At 41.3% G+C, this 20301-nt stretch overlaps 1 protein-coding gene and 1 long non-coding RNA gene across 2 annotated transcripts in view; one reads left to right on the top strand and one right to left on the bottom strand.

Moving 5' to 3' along the window:
- The window catches only part of LOC148112558 (uncharacterized), a 53553-nt gene that overhangs the window by 1461 nt on the left and 31791 nt on the right, over positions 1–20301 (bottom strand). The window contains exon 5 of the long non-coding RNA XR_015729274.1: positions 16325–20182. This is a non-coding gene — a long non-coding RNA (uncharacterized LOC148112558). The remainder of the gene's footprint in view (positions 1–16324; positions 20183–20301) is intronic.
- Positions 245–18651, top strand: LOC117679871 (alcohol dehydrogenase 1-like). The gene is made up of 9 exons (XM_034442152.3): positions 245–479; positions 3141–3242; positions 4900–5041; positions 6546–6633; positions 6734–6953; positions 9124–9384; positions 12234–12369; positions 14705–14843; positions 16826–18651. The coding sequence occupies exons 1-9, from the start codon at positions 462–464 to the stop codon at positions 16848–16850; spliced, it is 1131 nt and encodes a 376-aa protein (XP_034298043.1). The 5' UTR covers positions 245–461; the 3' UTR covers positions 16851–18651.

Below are 20301 nucleotides of genomic sequence, written 5' to 3'. Positions count from 1 at the left end.
AATGTCCTTTCACACCACCTTTGCATACGAAAAAGTCAATGTATAGATGGAAACGAATTTACACAGTCCCTTTATTCAGACTGTCAGGTAAGAAGTTTCCTATGACGGTTACAGTCAGTATATTATCACATGCGGATGCCTTCAGATACAGGCTATCTAGCGCTTCTATGAATGGCGTAGTAGGCAATATTGTAGGCAGATTTGACTGCATTCCCCAGAGTCCTCCGCGGCATGTCTACGGCAAGCGAAGCGTTCTAACTGAAAAAAGCGTTGCCTTTGGACCGCTCTTTGACCCTAAACTAAAGGAATCTGGATGCTGGAAGCCAAGTGCCTAGCGCCGTGTTACTCTAGCGGTCGCTTCTATCTCTGCCCCCCCCCCCAAATTTTTTTCCAAAGCAATAGACCAGGGTTCTCCGAAAGCGAAGTGAAAAGATCTTCGTTGCAGTGGGTAATTTGCAGACATGGACACTTCTGGGAAAGTAAGAAACGGTTTATTCTTCTTAGGGAGAAAGTAAACTAATCTAAACTGTAAACTCGTTTAAACGGGAAATGCATCTGCTAATTTGTGGTTAATCTTTGGTGCGAGCCCCGCTTTTAAGATATGTAAAGGATAGCCGGTGCTTCCCTCTTTTGTGTAGAACTAATAGAAGAACGTATAGCTTCTACAGCAAACTACAGCTAAGCAAAACCAAGAGCTTAATGCACAGTTTAAGACGGCATATCTTCTTGCATGCTTTCTGTGAAATAATGGCAACGTAATGGAACAACCTGCAAGAATTATAGCTAGAAATCCAATGTTTGTTTAATTGCATTCAAATATATAATGGACTACACTGGTCTACAATCGCCCCCCAGACAGAATTGCCATTCATTGGCACAATGCATAGACAATGAGTAATTTATTTGTCTTGCTTGTTGGATCATGGTTTGCCCTTAAACTGAGACATCCTAAGTAAATAGATCCTAATGGCTTTGCTTGCAAGGCTTTTAGCTGTAGTTATTGCACTATGCTTCGTGTAGTAAGCCTAACACATCACAGATGAGCGGCGTTCTCAAAATACGCTAGACTAAAATGCGGTGGACTTCTTTGTTGTTCACAATAAATCCAAACAGTATGTTCAGTTGGATCGATTTCTATTTAAATATGTTTACCAGATTGATGTAGGAGTTAAGGCGTGAGGCTAGAAACTGGGAAATTGTGAATTCTAATCCCACCTTAGACACAAAGCTAACTGGATGTCCTTGAGCCGGTCACTCTCTCCTAGCCCTTGGAAGCAGGCAATGGCAAACCATTTCTGAAATCTTGCCAAGAAAACTTCAGGGAGCTGTCCAGGCAGCCACCAGGAATCAAGATTGCCTTGAAGCAGTGGTGAAATCCAAATTTTTTTACTACCGGTTCTGTGGGTGTGGCTTGGTGGGCGTGGCAGGGGAAGGATACTGCAAAATCCCCATTCCCTCCCCACTCCTGGGGGAAGGATATTGCAAAATCTCCATTCCCACCCCACTCGGGGGCCAGCCAGAGGTGGTATTTGCTGATTCTCCGAACTACTCAAAATTTCCACTACTGGTTCTCCAGAACCTGTCAGAACCTGCTGAATTTCACCCCTGCCTTGAAGGCTTTCTACCACCTAAAATTGTTACAATTGCAATCTAATTTTCATGCTATTGCAGCTAGATTGGCATCTGAAGCATATATAACTAGGGATTTAAGTTGCAGGAAATCCTAAGTGCATACATGGCAGCATTAATCCCTTGCTTAGAACATATAATACTTTGATACAGAACTGTATAATATATTATCTAGCGTGTATATGATTTCTGGAAAATATTTTAGACTATATTATAAGTCACTGATTGCACGGAGTGGGGATTAAAAACCTCAGGAATAAAGTTATTTGTTAAGATAATACTATTAATATATAATTGCCCAAAGAGGAAAGGGCGCCCTGTTGCACCACTAGACTTGGGGTCATAGCTCAGCTGTAGATCACATTTCATTTACTACTTTGTCCAAGTCCAAGTTTCAAAGTAAATTAAAAATGGGCATTTTTTTAGGTGACTGGAAGCCAGAATTAACATTTTGGGAAAGTGAATTCATGTTATGCCACAGAGAATACAGACTTTCTGATGGGAGAGGGAGTCTGTCAGGAGGAGGTGGACATATTTTCTAAAAACATGTATGCTCAGTTTGTTTGCAGCTTGCACTAATAGTTGTCTCAAAAAGTAGAAAAGCACCTACAGTTTTCAGCCCCTCTAGTCAAAGGGTACTCTAGGGATGAGAAAGATTACCACTGTCAGATGTACAGTAGATAACATGATGAATTAATTTCCACTTTTCCTTTATGGCAAAGAAATCTCTCCACGTGTGCCCTGTTGTGCTCCTTTATTACAAAAAAGTGTGTTATACAGAAGTGTCTACAGGATGGAGGCTTTCATTAAAATGACTAGAGCATCATTACATCCTTTCAATGCAAGTTCTGTTCCTCATGTACCCATGTACATCCTAAGGGATGCGGTGGCTCAGTGGCTAAGATGCTGAGCTTGTCGATTGAAAGGTCGGCAGTTCAGCGGTTCAAATCCCTAGTGCCCACCCCGTTACTTGTCCCAGCTTCTGCCAACCTAGCAGTTCAAAAGCATGTAACAAATGCGAGTAGAAAAATAGGGACCACCTTTGGTGGGAAGGTAACAGCGTTCTGTGCACCTTTGGCGTTTAGTCATGCCGGCTACATGACCATGGAGACGTCTTCGGACAGCGCTGGCGCTTCGGCTTTGAAACAGATGAGCACCGCCCCCTAGAGTCGGGAACAACTAGCACATATGTGCGAAGGGAACCTTTACCTTTACCTTACATCTTCATGATGCCTGTCCAAAGGGAGTAGAGCTTGTGGTGCAATCATGGGACATTAGGTTTCTCATTTGAGCCTCCTGTGGAGGCCTCAAGGGAGCTGATTACTCCCACAGGAATGGCATAAGAGGTTCTCTATGAACCCCACCATGAGCTGCTACATTGAGAAGGCTTTTAGGCATCGACCAACTTGTGATGTTATAATAGTGGGAAAGGTCTGCTAGTTGATTTCATCTACTTTGTGCTTTGCATAGGATGAGACTAAACATATTTGTTTTTGGTTTGGCTTTCCTAGGTTATCAAATGTAGAGCAGCTGTGGCTTGGGAAGTTGGCAAACCACTTTCTATTGAAGAGGTAGAAGTGGCTCCACCAAGGTCTCATGAAGTTCGTGTTAAGGTAGTTCAATTTTTTTGAGTAATTTTCCATGGTCCTCTATTTTGGAAAGCACTGTTTTGTTCTTAAAGGAAAACTACAACTTGTCACTTCCTTTAATCTATTTTTCAAGCATTTGCCAAGCAGTTTGCTAAATAAGTACTTGTACATTGGTAACCCTTAAATAGGTAAGAGAAAAGTAAACGGGAATTGTGTTTCATTGACAATGGGTTTACTAAATGTGCTCAGGTCAGCTGCATAGATCTAAATGAAAATAGTGGAGTGGACAGGGATGCAAAGACTCATTCTGAGTTGGAATTTGCTGAATATTAGTTTTGGCATAATTTGCTTGAATATTAGTTTTGGCATAACCTCCCATCCCATTTTCCCGAATGATGAAGCAATTGGGGCATGAATGCTTCCTCGTCCAAGAAACGATGTGATATCGTTTTAAAATTATCTTACTTCAGTGTTTCATTTGGCATAAAAGTATAGGATATTTATCTTTCATATTTCATAGGAAATTCCATACTACCCGTGTTTCCCCGAAAATAAGACCCTGTCTTATATATTTTTTTCAACCCCGAAATAAGCGCTTGGCCTTATTTTCAGGGAGGTCTTATTATTTTGGGGCATGTGGAGCAAGATGGGGCTCCTCTTGCTGTCTTACCTGATTTCCATCTCTGCGTTTAAATATTTTTGGGGAGGGCTTATTTTCAGGGGGAAGGCTTATTTTAGCGCATGTGCTCAAAAGCCTGATTAGGCTTATTATCAGGGGATGTCTTATTTTCGGGGAAACAGGGTAAATGTTTTATTTTACATTACTGCTGTATTAAGAAGACTGCTGATAAATTAGAGCAGGATTTCCCAGCTCAGTTAGATGGGTAACATCATCAGCAGTGTGGTCAGTTGGAGCTCAGAATTTAAATATAGCTACAAACAAACAAACAAACAAATTAAGAACAATTTAATCTCAAACCACACATTTTCTGAATAGTTTTTATCCCAGAGCTATAATTGCACTCGACAATGAACTAAAGGGTCACCATCAGTGAGCTGTTGGACAGTATTACTTGGTTGTTGTGTGGATGTTTGGGTGGTTTAGGGGTGGGGAATTGTGGTGGGTGGGGGGGTGTTTGGGGATTGTTATGTGTGTTGCACCTGGTCTTTGGGTGTCAAGTAAATTTCGTTGTATGTGTATACTGTGTATACACAAACAATGGCAATAAAGTTTATTTATTTTATTTTATTTTAAATGAACAACTGATCACACTGACACACAAGACATTTATAAGCTAAGGAGAATAGGACAAGACAATCCTGCTGATGATGTTACCCAGTCTGGTAACGAAACATTCAGAAATTAAACTGAAACAAGCTTGGAGAGCAAACCACTGCCAAAATATTATTCATCTTTTTCCCGTCTTTAAGAGAACGGTTAAGATGGATGAGTGGAGTTAATAGCATGCATTCCACTGGTAAAGATAAACAGCCTTCTGCCCCATAGTCTGTGGCATCAGAGTAATAGCATTTTTACATTTGTGTTTTTCTCCATGGTTTAGAATCCATTGGCTTGTCCATATTCATATGAGACTGTTATGCATAGATCATTGGAAGCCCCTAGTAACTACCCACATAACATCCGCTATGGTTGGACATAACTCTTTGTTCTCTATTATAGATAATAGCCACCGGAATATGTGGGACAGATGACCATGTTCTGGAAGGTTCTTTCCCCAAAGTAGAGTATCCTGTCATTCCTGGCCACGAAGGAGCCGGGATAGTAGAGAGTGTTGGGCCAGGAGTGACATGTGTGAAACCAGGTACAGAGAAGAATTCCTCTGGCTTTTTCCATGTGCATTTTAATATCTTCAAAATATAATGGGTATCCAACATACTGTATTTGCTATACACTATTGCCGTGATGGTGAACCTATGGCACGTGTGCCAGAAGTAGCACGCAGTGCCCTCTCTGTGGGCAAGTGAGCCATCGCCCCAGCTCAGCTTTGCCGCGCACGCCTCCCACGAGCCAGCTGGTCTTCGGGTCTCTGCTGCGCATGCGCTGGGGGGGTGCATGGGGGAGAAGCTCACACACATGTGTTCAGGGGCGGAGCGCATGCAGCGGGGCCATGCATGCAAGCGGGAGCGGGACGCATGCGGGGGGCCACACACATTGCATTTTGGGGATGCGAGCGTGCACGCTTTGGCCACTCGGTCTACAAAAGGTTAGCCATCACTGCACTATTGCATAGAGTCTGCATTGTACAGAAGTGAGCTCAGATATTACAGACCATGATTTGTTTAACTATAGGTAGTCCTAACTTAAAACCACTTGTTTAGAGACCACCCTTTTCTGGGCCCTGAAAAAAAGACTTACAATCAGTCCTCACAATTATGACCTTCTCAGCGTCCCCATAAGCACCTTATCAAAATCTGGGTGCTTGACAACTGATATATATTTATGATGGTTGCAACATCTCAGGGTCATGTGACCACTCTTGGCAATTTTCCCAACCGCCTTCTGACAAGCGAAGTCAATGGGGAAAGTTCAATGATTCACATAACAGCTGCAGTGATTTGCTTAACTGTGTGGGAAAAGCTCATAAGATTGGGTGTGACTCACTTAACAGCCTTGTTTAGCAAGAGAAATTCTGGCCCTAATTGTGATCATAAGTTGAGAATTACCTATATGAACTGTGTTTATAGTACTATTTTTCCTTGACTACACCAGAGCTCAGGGACGTCTTGTCAGACTACTTAACTGAATTGGCTATTCATTGCACAAATTTCTCTGTCATGTGGCTTCATATTTAGACACATCTAGAACAATTGTGAGTCTTAGTGTTCCTTCACCATTTCATTCTTCCTCTTCCCAACGAAGCTGTATGTATAATAAAATAAATTTTCTTGCTCTCAGACCTGTACTCTGCGCACCTGATGAAGTAACCTTTGATCTATGAAAAATTATGTAATGATGGTCCAAGGATTTGCCATGAACCATGGATTGCAAAGCTGAATTGTAGACTTAAATTTATACTTTAAAACCACAGATGCTAAATATGCTAAGTCGTGGTATAGTGTGAATGAAGAATGATTAAATATGTTTAAGTGAAACTGCTTCTAGGACATCTGATTTAGTATTCCCTACTCCCACAATCCACAATGAATTACAATCTGAATTTTAATGAGTGCATGCAGAAGGCTGCTTCAACTATGGCAAATATATCAGGAAAAGTCTGCTTTATAAATCTTGATTTATAAAAATGTGGGTAATAAGTGTGATCTTTTGATCCAGAGATTTCATGTTTTTTTCTTTTGTATTTGAAGGAGACAAAGTTATTCCTCTTTGTCTGCCCCAGTGTGGAGAATGCTACTCATGTTTAAAATCAAACACCAACTGTTGCCTGAAAACCCAGTGAGTTCCTTTAAAAACTTTTTTTTGTATATTTTTGGATTCAGGGCAATGCACATAAAGTTTCTTTTCTTACTGACAAGTCTGTTTATCTCTGAAACAGCATTTCCGAACCACAAAATCTGATGCCTGACAAAACCAGTAGATTCAGCTGCAAAGGAAAGCAAATTCATCACTTCCTCTGGATTAGCACTTTCTCTGAATATACAGTCATGCCTGACTCTACCGTTGTTAAAATTGATGCTGCTGCACCTCTGGATAAAGTCTGTCTTTTTGGCTGTGGATTCTCCACTGGTTATGGGGCTGCCCTCAATACAGCCCAGGTGAGAAAACCTATTTATTAAGTTGTCTGTGGAAATTCTCAATCATCCAGGTCATGATTATCCCAAAGGTGCTTTTCTTTTTTTCAAGAGGCAACTGGACTTTCTGTTTTTTCTTTGAAGATGTTTCGTTTCTCATCCAAGAAGCTTCAGGACTAGACTCAGCAGTCCCTCTGCATTTAAAAGATACAGGCCGCTCTTTTGAAGACAACAAAGTCCATATTTTGGACAGAGAGGATTGATGGTTTGAAAGAGGGGTCAAAGAGGCTATCTATGTCAAAACTGAACAGGCTTCTCTCAACAGAGGGGGAGGGATGCGACATCCATCTCCAATCTACAACACAGTCCTTTCAACAGTTCCAAGAAGGCTCCACACCAGAGGTGGGTTTCAACAGGTTCTGACCAGTTCTGGAGAACTGATAGCGGAAATTTTGAGTAGTTTGGAGAACCGGTAAATACCACCTCTGACTGGCCCCGCTCCCATCTATTCTCTGCCTCCCAAGTCCCAGCTGATTGGGAGGAAATGGGGATTTTGCAGTAACCTTCCCCTGGAATGGGGAGGGAGTGGAGATTTTACAGTATCCTTCCCCTGCCATGCCCACCAAGCCACGCCCACCAAGCCATACCCATAGAACCGGTAGTAAAAAATTTTGAAACCCACCACTGCTCCACACCAATTTGCACCACTCAGGTGACCCTGATGACACAAATAAACCTCCAAGTGACCTTAACAACCCACTAAAAGAATGCAAATGACCAGCTGTCTGCAAGGAGTATAAATCCTTCCATTCCCCACCATCCAGTCACAGCTGAAGAAGCTTCTTGGATGAGAAACGAAACGTCTTGAAAGAAAAATCAGGAAGTCCAGTTGCCTCTTTAAAAAAAAGCACCTTTGGGACTATTTATAAGTTCTGATCGGCTCTCAAATTCTATGCCATTTAAGAACTTCTCAATCAATTCATTATGCTGCTGGGGATAGTTTGAATGTATCTCTGCTCCAGGGGTGAAATGCTCCCAGTTCGGACTGGCTCGGGCAAGTAGGTAGCAATGGCGTCGGGCAGTTTGGAGAACCGGTAGCAAAAATCCCTGCCCCCACCCCCCATGCCCAGCTGAGCCGCGCGATCATCAGAGCCTTTTTTTCCTTTTAAATGGCTCTGACCAGCCAAGCTCTGACAATCCCAGCTGAGTTGCCTGCTAATCAGGCAACTCAGCTTGGATCGCCAGAGCCATATAAAAGAAAAAAAAGTTTCTTTTTTTCTCCCACCCCCCCCCTCAAGCCTCCAGCTTGCTTACCTTAGCTGCTGGTCGCAACGCAATCCATTGCATCGGCAAGCAACTGAATCTCCCTGCCTGCAATCAAACTCATCGGTGAGCAGCTCTATCTGCAACTTTAAGACTTGTGGACTTCAACTCCCAGCAAAGCTGGCTGAGGAATTCTGGGAATTGAAGTCCACAAGTCTTAAAGTTGCCAAGGTTGGAGACCCCTGTTCTATTGGGTAAGTTTTTTTCCCCTTTGGGAGCTTTAAAAAAAATAGTTAATTGGGGGGGGTTTTAGTTGTTCTTTTTTTAGACCTAGCCATTTAAAGTTTAGGAAGTTTTAAATTTAGCTGCTTTTATATAAAAATCAAAATAAATTAAAATAAAATAATATTTGTGCAGCTTTCTGAGATTTACTGTGTTTCTATAGTGTTTCACTCTAACTACACAAACACACAAAATCTCACAAAGCTGTATGTGGAATTTTGTGTGTGTAAAGTGTGAAAGTTGGTTTTTTGGACTTTTTGTGGCTGTGTGAGATTCCTGCTTGTTGCAGGGGCCATTTTGGGTCTAGCACAGCTGCTTTTACATTGTGGGTGAGCCAGTTGTGTTGTGTTGCGTGTGTGTAAAGTGTGCAAGTTGTTTTTTTGGGCTTTTTGTGGCTGTGTGAAGTTCCTGCTTGTTGCGGGGCCATTTTGGGTCTAGCACAGCTGCTTTTACATTGTGGGTGAGCCAGTTGTGTTGTGTTGTGTTTTGTAGGTTAAAAAAGGGCAAAGAAGTAACATTGACTTGGCCACGCCCACCCAGTCACCTTACCACCAAGCCCCGCCCACTAATTAAGCCACGCCCACAGAACCGGTAGCAAAAAATTTTAGATTTCACCCCTGCTCTGCTCTCTTTCTCCATGACTCCAAAGGTTACACCTGGATCCACCTGTGCTGTTTTTGGTTTGGGAGGAGTTGGTCTCTCTGTGATCATGGGATGCAAAACAGCTGGAGCATCTCGTATCATTGCGATTGACATTAACAGCGACAAATTTGGAAAGGCAAAAGAATTGGGAGCTACAGAATGTATCAACCCTCAAGATTACAAGAAACCCATTCAAGAAGTAGTGCTGGAAATGACTGGACATGGTGTAGATTATTCCTTTGAGGTTGCTGGATGTTTGGAGACCCTGGTATGTATTTAATCAAAATGTATTGGCTCATTCGCCATTTGATGCTAGTTTCAATGAAAACACTATAGTGAAATTTTGATTTAAAAGAACATTCAGGATGACACAACATCTGCTACTACTAGCTATCTAAGTCAGAATATACCTCATTTGTGTAAACAGTCACCGTTTTACTTTATTTACATAAATCCATTCTAATGCAAGCGATAATACAATTTAAATCATTAATCTAAATTTAAATGAATTGTCTAATTACTTTGGATATAATGGACTTAGTCTGATATTTTGGAGAATTATTGGGAGACAGATTTTGTCCACTGTATCCAAAGTTTGAAAATGGCAATCCATTAAGTCTGGATACTACTGTATGTATGTTTTCTCCAGGTTTGCTGTATTAATATTTTTGTGAAATTATTTGTCACTGGAGTAAAACAGTTATTTCATAAAAATCAGCCCAAGGCAAGGTGGGTTTCAGCAGGTTCTGACCAGTTCTGGAGAACCGGTAGTGGAAATTTTGAGTAGTTCGGAGAACCAGTAGTAAAAATTCTGACTGGCCCCGGCCCCATCTATTCTCTGCCTCCCAAGTCCCAGTTGATTAGGAGGAAATGGGGATTTTGCAGTTACCTTCCCCTGGAGTGGGGTGTGAATGGAGATTTTACAGTATCCTTCCCCTGCCACGCCCACCAAGCCATGCCCCGCCCACTAAGCCACACTCACAGAACCAGTAGTAAAAAATTTTGAAACTCACCACTGACCCAAAGGATCATCTGATTCAGTGCTCTCTGTCTCCCAGTAACCTAATTGGTTCATTTGGGAAACTGTCAAATGGGATGAGCCTGGTAGCATTTTGTATGGTTAACCGTGTTTATTTTAAACTTTTATGAGCTCCAACTCACTTGATCAGTGACTTGACTGGGTTTGAAATACACAGGTATAAGGCAGAATGGAGAGAGGGAGAGAAAGAGATGGCAGAGTAGTAATATAGATGAAAATTGTCCAGGAAAGAGTTTTAAGCACCTAATCATTTATCAAGGTATATTTTAATCTCACATCAATCCCTGTATTTATAATCTCACATCGGTCCTTCTGCATTTTAGAAAGCAATCTGCAACTCATGATCGTTAATCTTAAAATCTTTCTGATGTTTGGCTTCCTTAGACTAACATGGCAGTCTTTCTACAGCAGGGGTGTCAAACTCGATTACATTGAGGGCCGCATCAGGGTTGTGTTTGACCTTGGATGGCTGGTGTGGCTGTGGCCGGTGTGGCTCTGGCAGCTCAGTGTCACTCGTGTTGGGAACACCTGTGGTGCCCCGAGCACTCTGCCAGTGAAAACAGGCTCCCGAGCTCTGTTTTTTGCTGCAACCGCCTCCTGAAACCCTCTGCCAGTGAAACCGGAGCTCGGGAGGGCTGCGTGAGGCCTGCGCAAGCTGTTTTTGGCTGCAATGGCTTCCTGCAATCCTCTGCCAGCGAAAATGGAGCACCGGGGGCCGATCCTTCACTGTTTCCTGGGGAGCCCCATGGGCCAGATCTAAGCACCTTGAGTTTGAACCTTGAGTTTGACACCTCTGTTCTACAGTGTCTCAAATAGTGTAGGGATATGAGTCCTCTTCCCTTCCTGCTTCTTGACAGCTGGGGTTCAAAGCATTCAGGGAAAGTAAATGGCCATCAAGACAACAAACGATAGTTCATTCCTCTATGGATCAGTTGCTGGAGTATAGCAGTTAAGATCTTCAATCAAGGTTGGGGAGAGGCAAGTTCAAGACCATTGTCAACCACAAAAACTCACAGTAGTTTCCTCTTTTGAACAATCTCATTTGGTAGCCATCACCATTTCTCAAGACAATTAGTTCATAGTCCGCTGTCTAAAAATGGATCCCTTTTTAGTTCAAATATTCTGCCCTTCAGGCAGACTGCCAAGGAAGCCCTCTTGTTTGAGATTAAACTCTTGTGTGTTAGTAGCTAGAGCCTACAGTTAAGATAATTGGAAGATCAAATCTGTTTTTATTTATTTATCTATCAAAAAAAAATTCATATAGCTGCTCATCTCACAAACAGCGACTCTGGTCAGTGTTCAACAATCAGATTAAAAAAAATCAACAAATATAAAAACAAGAATTATAATTGTATTGATTTTCTTAAGTAGCAAATGGAGGGTGCTATTTAGGGATACTCGACTGTCAATACTTGGTGTGCCTTGGTGGCGCAGCAGACTAAAGTGCTGTTAAGTGACACCAGCTGCCTGCAATTACTGCAAGTTCGAATCTCACCAGGCTCAAGGTTGACTCAGCCTTCCATCCTTCCGAGGTAGGTAAAATGAGGACCCGGATTGTGGGGGCAATAAGATGACTTTGTATAAAAAAGAACACTGGTTGGGGGGGCCGAAAGCCCTACTAAGCAGGTATATACAAAAGTATGAAGGCTATTGCTTAACGCATTGTAAGCCGCCCTGAGTCTCCAGAGAAGGGCGGCATATAAATTGAACCAATAATAATAATAATAATAATAATAATAATAATAATAATACTGAAAAAAATCACTGATCAACTTTCCAGAAAGATCAGAGATCCTTTAGAAGGCTATCAGCAGATTCAGGTGTAACTTCCTAGAATTGTTGGTAAAAAATTTATTTTAGGAAGTAGGTAGTTCAATTCTTCTTGTGAGGCATGAGCATCAGTAGTGGCTGTATGAAGATTGCAGAACATTCAGTATACATTTGCTTTATACTAAATCGGCTGTTATTTATCTTTACCATTTCCAGGGTCAAATACAGTATTTTTAATGTTCATCCATTGTCCCTTTTTTCTTTGCACAGCAAAAACTTCCTTAATTTCTTCCCTTTTTTTCAACCAGACAGCTGCTTTGGCCTCTTGTCACATGGGCTGTGGGATCTGTGTGGTGATTGGGATGCCCCCCCTAGGTGCAAAATTCCCATTGGATCCTATGCTGCTTCTTACAGGGCGCACCATAAAAGGGAGTTTCGTTGGAGGTATGTTGATAGATGAAAGATAAGTGAACACACCCATACGCAGATATTTTCTTTGTCTTTTTTAGTATGGAATTATAGTGGAAATGATGGTATGTGAACATACCTATAAACCGGAAATTGTCCTAGGATAATTGGTTCATTTGATCTGTGGCTGTATTGCAGATAATCCTTGATTTACGACCACAATTGAGTCCAAAATTTCCAATGCTAAACAAGGCAGTTGTTAAGTGAGTTTTGTCTCATTATATGACCTTTGATGCCACAGTTGTTAAGTGAATCTCTGCAGTATCCCCATGATCAAAATTCAGACGCTTGGCAGCTGACACATATATATGACAGTTGCAGTTTCCCGAGATCATGTGATCACCATTTGCGACCTTCTGACAAACAAAGTCAAAGGGGAAACCAGTTTCACTTAACAACTGCAGTGATTCATTTAGCAACGGTAGCAAGAAAGGTCATAAAATGGCACACTTAACAAATGTCTCGCTTAGCCACAGAAATTTTAGGCTCAATTGTGGTCCTAAATCAAGGATTAACTGTATTGTACTTATTTATCAGTTAGTTTGATTTATACTCCACCTTTCTAAAAGGTATAAACTGAGGTTCAAATGAAGTTATAAAATTCTGGCAAAAGAAGTTGTATAAATTTTCTAAACAACAAAGAAGAAAGTTCATTTCTTAGCCTGGGACAAGAAAAACAGGCCTCTGAAAACCCAGATCTTTTTCAAAAGGGTGTCTCCTGCAGATCTTAGAAACTACTGTATTTTTTGGACTATAAGCCGCACCTAAATTTAGAAGTGGAAAAAAACAAAAAAAAAAGTTTTTGGCCTACCTTTTTTCGAGCCTTTTTTCGGCCCTTTTCCAGTCTTTCTTTTTTTTTTTTTTTGGGCCCATTTTTTTGGCTTTTTTCACCCTATTTTGGGGGCGAAAGGCTTCAAGGCTTTTTTCAGCCCATTTTTTTTGGCTTTTTTGGCCCATTTTTTGGCTTTTTTCCGCCCATTTTGAGGCTTTTTTTCAGCCTGTTTGGGGGGCTTTTTTGGCCCATTTTCTAGGCTTTTTTGGGGCCATTTTCAAGGCTTTTTTCAGCCCGTTTTTGAGACTTTTCGGCCCATTTTTTTCTGAAAAAAAACAGGCTGAAAAAAGCCCTGAAAACGGGCCAAGAAAAAGCCTTGAAAATGGGCCAAAAAAAGGCCTGAAAAAGGCCCGAAAACAGGGCGTGCCGAGGCCAAAAATGGCTGGTGAGTGGACAGGGCTTTGGCAATATTCGGTCTATAAGAGGCCCAGACATTTTTGCCCCATTTTGGGAAACAAAAAAGTGTGTCTTATAGTCCGAAAAATACCGTAAACAGTTTGGCTCTTGTACTAACTTTCTCCTACTGTTGCAATCCTAACAAATTCCTGTCCCATCCCATTTTATCTTCAAAGAGAGTCTGTGCACTTGAAATCTCCTCATGATTATTGCATATCAACTTCCTCCATTCTGGCGACATCCAAATGCTCTGTTCACAGTTACTCATACCTTCATCACTCCCCAGGTTGTAGTATGCTATGCTGCATATGGTGCCATCTATGGGAAGTATCTGAAAGTTTCAGATGGTGTAGAATGTGGTTCTGTGGGCTATCTGTGTCCTTAGAATGGTACATGCTGCATTGGCTGTCAGTTTGCTTCTTGGTCCAATTTAAGATGCTGGTTTTAAAGCCCTTCATGGCATGGGGCTAGGTCAGGGGTGTCAAACTCAAGGCCCGGGGGCTGGATCTGGCCCTCTGGGTGCTTAGATCTGGCCCAGAGGGCCGCCCTAAAAACAGCAAAGAGGTTTTGTGAGATGGGTGGCCCAGCGGTGAAATGCACTTACCTTCACTACTAGATTGGAAAGGTGCACGCCTCTTCTGCATGTGCAGAGGGTCAAAAACGGGACGTAATGATGTCCCAGTGGGTGGGTAGAGCCTCCCGTCACCGGCCCTACCATCTCGTGCAAACCGGATAGATCCGGCTGGATTTCACCACTGGGTGGCCATATAATAATGAGAGAAGGAGAGGGAGGGAGACAGAGACAGAGACTGCATCTGGATACCAGGTTAGGAAAAAGCTGCCATCTTTCCTCCAGAAAACGAAGCAGCAGTTAAGAGTAAACATTTAGCAATTCACGTGCTTCCAGTTTTACTTTATCATTCTATATTTGATTTTACAACAACAAAAAGTAATGTTACAAGTTTTGTTACGAGCGCTTTTGCGATTTGCCAAAAAAAAAAAAAAAAAAGTTTGACAAATTGCAAAAATGTTCATGGGAAGCAGAGCCAACATCTACATTACATTTGTTTTTGTTTCTTCTAGGCTGGAAGATGAAAGATTCAATTCCTCAATTGGTCTCCAGTTACATGGAAGGAAAATTTAAACCAGATGTTCTGATTACCCACATTTTACCATTCAGTGATATTGGGAAAGGGTTTGACTTGCTTCATGCTGGAAAGAGGTGAGATTTCTGCCCCATTGTTACCTACTTTTAACAGAAGTAGTTTCAGCTCAGACTTCAGTTTGAATTCCAAAAGCCAGATTGGTCTAGTGGTTAAGGTACAAGGCTAGAAACCAGGAGAGTGTGAGTTCCAATCCCACTTTATACATGAAAGCCAGGTGGGTGACTTTGAGCCAATCGCTGTCTCTCAATCCAACCCACCACACCAGGAGGTTGATGCGAGGTAAATAGGAGGAAGAAGGAATATTAGGTATGTTTTCTGCCTTGAGTTATTTATCAAGATAATACAGGATATAAATAAATAAATAAATTCAGTTTCATCTACACATAGAGTGAATATTAATTTTGTAGCTCCATAAAGACCAAAAGGGCTTGCCAGGAAACCAAAGTATTTGCTGCACTTTTCTTAGATGTTCATCTCACAGAGCAGCTATGCTGAGTCTAAGAGTTCTCTAGATAAAAGTTAAAGGGTAATTGAAAGAGTGCATTTTATGCAAAAAAGTCCCTGGAACATATTACCATCTCTGGTGGACATGTCCTAAGGCGAAAAAATATTGGGCTAAAATTAGAAGTTGGACAGAAGAGATAATTGGCCACAATGTGGACTTGAAACCAGAGACGTTTTTACTAGGGATATTAAACAGAACCTACAGTAGGAGTGCATTTTAATGCCTTGTAAAGGTTTAATTCTACTAATTCATTGTTTTAATGAATTCTATATACACAAACCCCTCCCCACCCCCACCCCCAGAAATAAGTAGCCCCAACTGGCAGCCAGATCAACCAGCTCTACTTAGCTGATCAAACTCAGAATCTTGGAGGAGAAAATGACATGATTTTAGGTATCCCAGGTCTAAGCCGCTTTAAACAATCAGCTATAACCTCTTCTGCTCCTGGATGCAAATTGACAACCTGACTTCAAATGAGCATGATGTGGGCTCTGGGGGATAAACCAAACATCGACCTGGCTGTAGTAGTTTGTCCCAATTAAAGCTTTCAAGTTGCACACACGAACAACCTTATATAATGCATAACACAAGCCTGGAAGTTATAGTTAGATGCTGATCTAATCCAGAGTTACTTCTAAATTGTATACCCACTCTTTTTGGGGGAGAGTGATTTCATCAAGAATAGCGCCACGCAAAACTTAGAGTGATGACCTTTCACAATGAATATTTTTGTCTTATGTGGATTTAGTTTCAATTTGTTTTCCTCCATTCAGCGGCCATCAGTATCCTTAGGCAAAACTTCAAGGGAGCTACACGATTGCCTGATAGTGTTACCTAGAGAATTGGATTTCAAGATCCCGCCCCAACAGTTGATGTGTTTATTTAAAAAGAACTGTAGGTCAAAAAGAGCCTTGAAGGACTTCACATGTCAAGCTGACCAAGGCAATTTCACTTCTATACATGCTGGCAGCGTTTATAACAAGGGGCTACCAAATGAGACAAGAGTGTAAAATTACTTTGCAAATATTTTACCTTGTGCTAGGCTCTCCGTTTCTGGCTTTCTTCTAATATTGAAGCAAGGTTGTTGAAGCAATTAATAAGTGGTTGAAGCAAAGATCTATGAGGCAATAAAGTTCAGGAGATTCCTCAGATCTGCATGCAACTTTTGTTGTTGAATTCCCAGATTCCTCCATTGTATGGTGAGTTACCTCAGGAGTGAATCTACACTATACATACATTGGGCGCCATTGTCTGTGGCCCACAACTACTTGACTAGATGGGTTTTCCACAGCACTGATTTCTTACGAACGGCAAATGCTGTTGTCCTGACATTGCCACATAACAAGTGCAGCCATCACATTTTCCAACTGCCTAGCCTGCCTTTCCCATATTCCAAGATTAACAATAATATCTGTCAGCAAGCTTTGAAAATAGGAAATCAGTCACAGGCCCTGAATTTAAAAATACTTGTGTTTTGATCATTTTTCTTTACAAGAGGATGTGGAAAGTGAAGCCTGTGTTTTTATTTTTCAGCATTCGTACTGTCTTGATGTTTTAAGTGGCTCAACTTGCTGAATCTGTCTGGAAGTCTTTAAGCATGGGAACCACGAAGATTACCCTTTTTCTTGGCCCTATGTTTGTTCTGAAAATACTGGAAAAAGACATTCCTATTTTGTTTCTCTGCGTGTTTATGTTTAGGCCATAGCATAAACCACACGATTTACAAGATGGAAAGTTGATTTTACTTGGCCCCAGATGCAAAAAAGAAAATCCGAGTCATGGTCTTAGTTTTAATTATCACAGAAAGAGCATAATCCAATTTTAAGGCTCCAAAGTGGGGAGGGGGGGAATCAATTGTATCTACATAAAATGTAGAAACTCATGTTTTTCACTGCTTAGCCTCATGGTGTTAGGATGTGACATGATTCAATAACTGAATTATACCAGAAGGGCTCCTGATTAGTGAAGAGAAATTAAGACCAATGACTCTTGACTGCTTTAGCCATACAATTCTCTTCCCTTGAGACCCAAACCTCAAGGCAGTCCCTTAATGCCGAAAGCAGCTGCTCTCCTTTGGCAGTTCAGGGCAACCTCCCTTCATTTTCTCTGCACCACAGTTCTCTTGTTTTACCAATAAAGGAGAATATCTGTAGCTCAGGGTTTAAATGAGGGGCACCTGAGCATGGTGCCTGATGATCTTACCTAGTTTGAGCAATGAAATGTCTGCAAGAAAACAACCAAGCTCAGAGAGCACCAAGGATCCAGGGGTGAAATCCAGCAGGTTCTGACAGGTTCTGGAGAACCGGTGGTGGAAATTTTGAGTAGTTCGGAGAACTGGCAAATACCACCTCTGGCTGGGCCCAGAGTGGGGAGGAAATGGGGATTTTGCAGTAACCTTCCCCTGCCATGCCCACCAAGCCACGCCCACAGAACCAGTAGTAAAAAAAATTGGATTTCACCACTTCAAGGATCCCTTAATTCTCTTGTGTAGCCAGAAATCAAGGGGAGAATTTACTTGAATTTAGGCTTCCCTTGTTTCAGTCCAACCCCTCAACCATTGCACTTGCTGTCATAAAGCCTGGATGCCTCTGCTGCATAATCTTATATCCAAAATATATTATGAATATATAATCTTATACACTCTTGCTTTCTCTTCTGTTCATGTTTCCTTAACACACCCATAGCTTATTGTGCTGAATGGAACTGTCTTGATAGGCTTGCCTTCCAATCATGTCAATCAAAAGTGGGTTTCACATACTGTAGTTACCGGTTCGCCCAACCCTGGAAATGTGAGCTCGCACTCACGCACGCCATCCGCACATGCCTGTGCGTGCCATCCACACCTACGTGCAACATCAAATAACACGGCAATTCGCTTGCATGCACCGCCCACATGTGTGTGCGACGTCAAAAACAGTGATATAGGATGGGATTGCGTCCGGCTGGTTCTCCAGAACCAGCTGAATACCACCTCTGATGTCAACTCTGAGTAAATGGAACTAGAGTCAGTGGAACCAAAGCTTCTATCAACAGCTCCAGTAATTGTTTTATATGTGCTTAATTGTATTATGAAAGCTTGATCAATAGAAAAATACACATAAGGTCTCATTTGAGGATCAGCACTGCTTCAAAGTGGATAAAGCATAGTAATTTTGATTTTAAAAAGCCCGGAAAAAATCATTATAAATGCAACAAATACCGGCTGGGTGACTGGGTCAGTCACACACGCTCAGCCTGACTCAACTCACAGAGTTGTGGGGAATATGGGAGGAGAAAGTATTAGTTATGTTCGCTGCTTTGAGTTGTTTATAAAAATAGTAAAGGAATATAAATTAAATAAATACAACTTTTTGACTATATTGCTTTAACGTTTTCTTCCTTGACTTTTGGTTGAAAAGGGTTAATTTAAATTTGGCAACACATAGCAGTAAGAAAAACCTTTAGTCATAAATCATGTCCACATTTTCCATTGCAGTATTGTACAGTTCTCTTAGCCAACCTCCATTTCCCTGGTGGCACAGTGATTAGAATGCAGTATGGTAGGCTTACTCTACCCACAGTCAGGAGTTCGATCCTGATGTGGCTCGAGAGTGACTCAGCTTTCCATTCAATAAAATGAAGATCCAGATTATTGAGGGCAATATGCTGGCGTTGTACACTGCTCACTGTAAAGCACTATGGAGCTATATATAAGTCTAAGTACTGTTGCTATTTCCCCAGCCCTCCCAAATCTCCCAAATAGATTTTAAATACTGAAGATCTGCATCTATAACATAAAGCAAATTATCTCAAAGTCATAACTGATACCTACTCTAGAATCAGCAACCACAAGGGCAAGACTAAACCATGCTGTTACAGTGTCCGTAGCATAAATCAACCTTCCCTGTATTGAGTGCCTGTCAGATGTGTGGAATTCAGATTACCCAGTTGGGGATTATACAAACTGAAGTCCAACGATTGCAGAGCACTCGGCTTGGAAAAGTTTGATGAAACTGGACATTAAGAACTGTTTGCCAATGGTATCCCTTTATAATTAACTTGTAATTAACTTTTAATGTTATATTTTAACTATTCTTGTCCTGCTTTAAATTTTTACATTCAGTTATCCTGTTTTAACATTTTATATGTTAATGTTTTATTTGTACACCATCCAGGGTCCCTCTGAGAGGGAGATGGATGATTTCTATAATGAATGAATGAATAAAATACCTCTCTGGGCTTCAGAATTAAGATAGGATATGACATGTATAGTAAATTGCTGGCTAAGACTGCAGAGACTATTGAATTGAAAGTTACTAAAAACTTAATTTGGGTCATGCTTTGGAGTAGAGAAGAGATCAAAAGATTTTACCTTATTTTGAAAAGAGAAAAGATGGGGAAAAAATCCTTTTCAAACAATACCAGCCATTTTGTTTGGCTTTATATGAAGTGAAACCATTTATGTAGGCTTTTGTGATGACAGAACAAAAATAGGACTATTTTATATCATCTTTTCGATTTTTCAGTCAGATATTGGAAGCCTTGAGCAGGGGTGTCAAACTTGTCACTTGTCGTCATGGGTCATCATGTGACGTATCACCTTTTCCCCCTTCGCTATACCGGGCATGGGCGTGGGCATGGGCGTTGCCAGCACGTGACTCATCCGGCCCGTAGGCCGTGAGTTTGACACCTGATCTAGAGCAAATCTTGGGACTCATGCTAAAGTTGCATGCAACTTTGTTTCCCTAAATCTCTTAAGTAAATAGAAGTTGACAAAAAAATCATTACATGATACAGAGCTGCACATTGCTTTGCAAATTTGAATGTATATTTATGGATGAAACTGCAGGCTGGGGAATTCTGGGAGTTGAAGTCCACACATCTTCAGGCTGACAAGATTGAGAAACACCGCTGTAAGTGAAACAAAATGGCTTTAAAAAAAGCTTTTGAGAGACAGTATAGGAGACGGTTCCCCCCAAAATCTTTATCTTCCTGATTAAGATTCAGGAAACCTCTATTTAAACAACCAA

The sequence above is a fragment of the Pantherophis guttatus genome, chromosome 8 (assembly GCF_059756535.1).
Source record: "Pantherophis guttatus breed Tessera chromosome 8, ASM5975653v1, whole genome shotgun sequence".
Classification (NCBI taxonomy): Eukaryota; Metazoa; Chordata; class Lepidosauria; order Squamata; family Colubridae; genus Pantherophis; species Pantherophis guttatus.
This window is presented reverse-complemented; position numbering and strand designations above follow the sequence as displayed.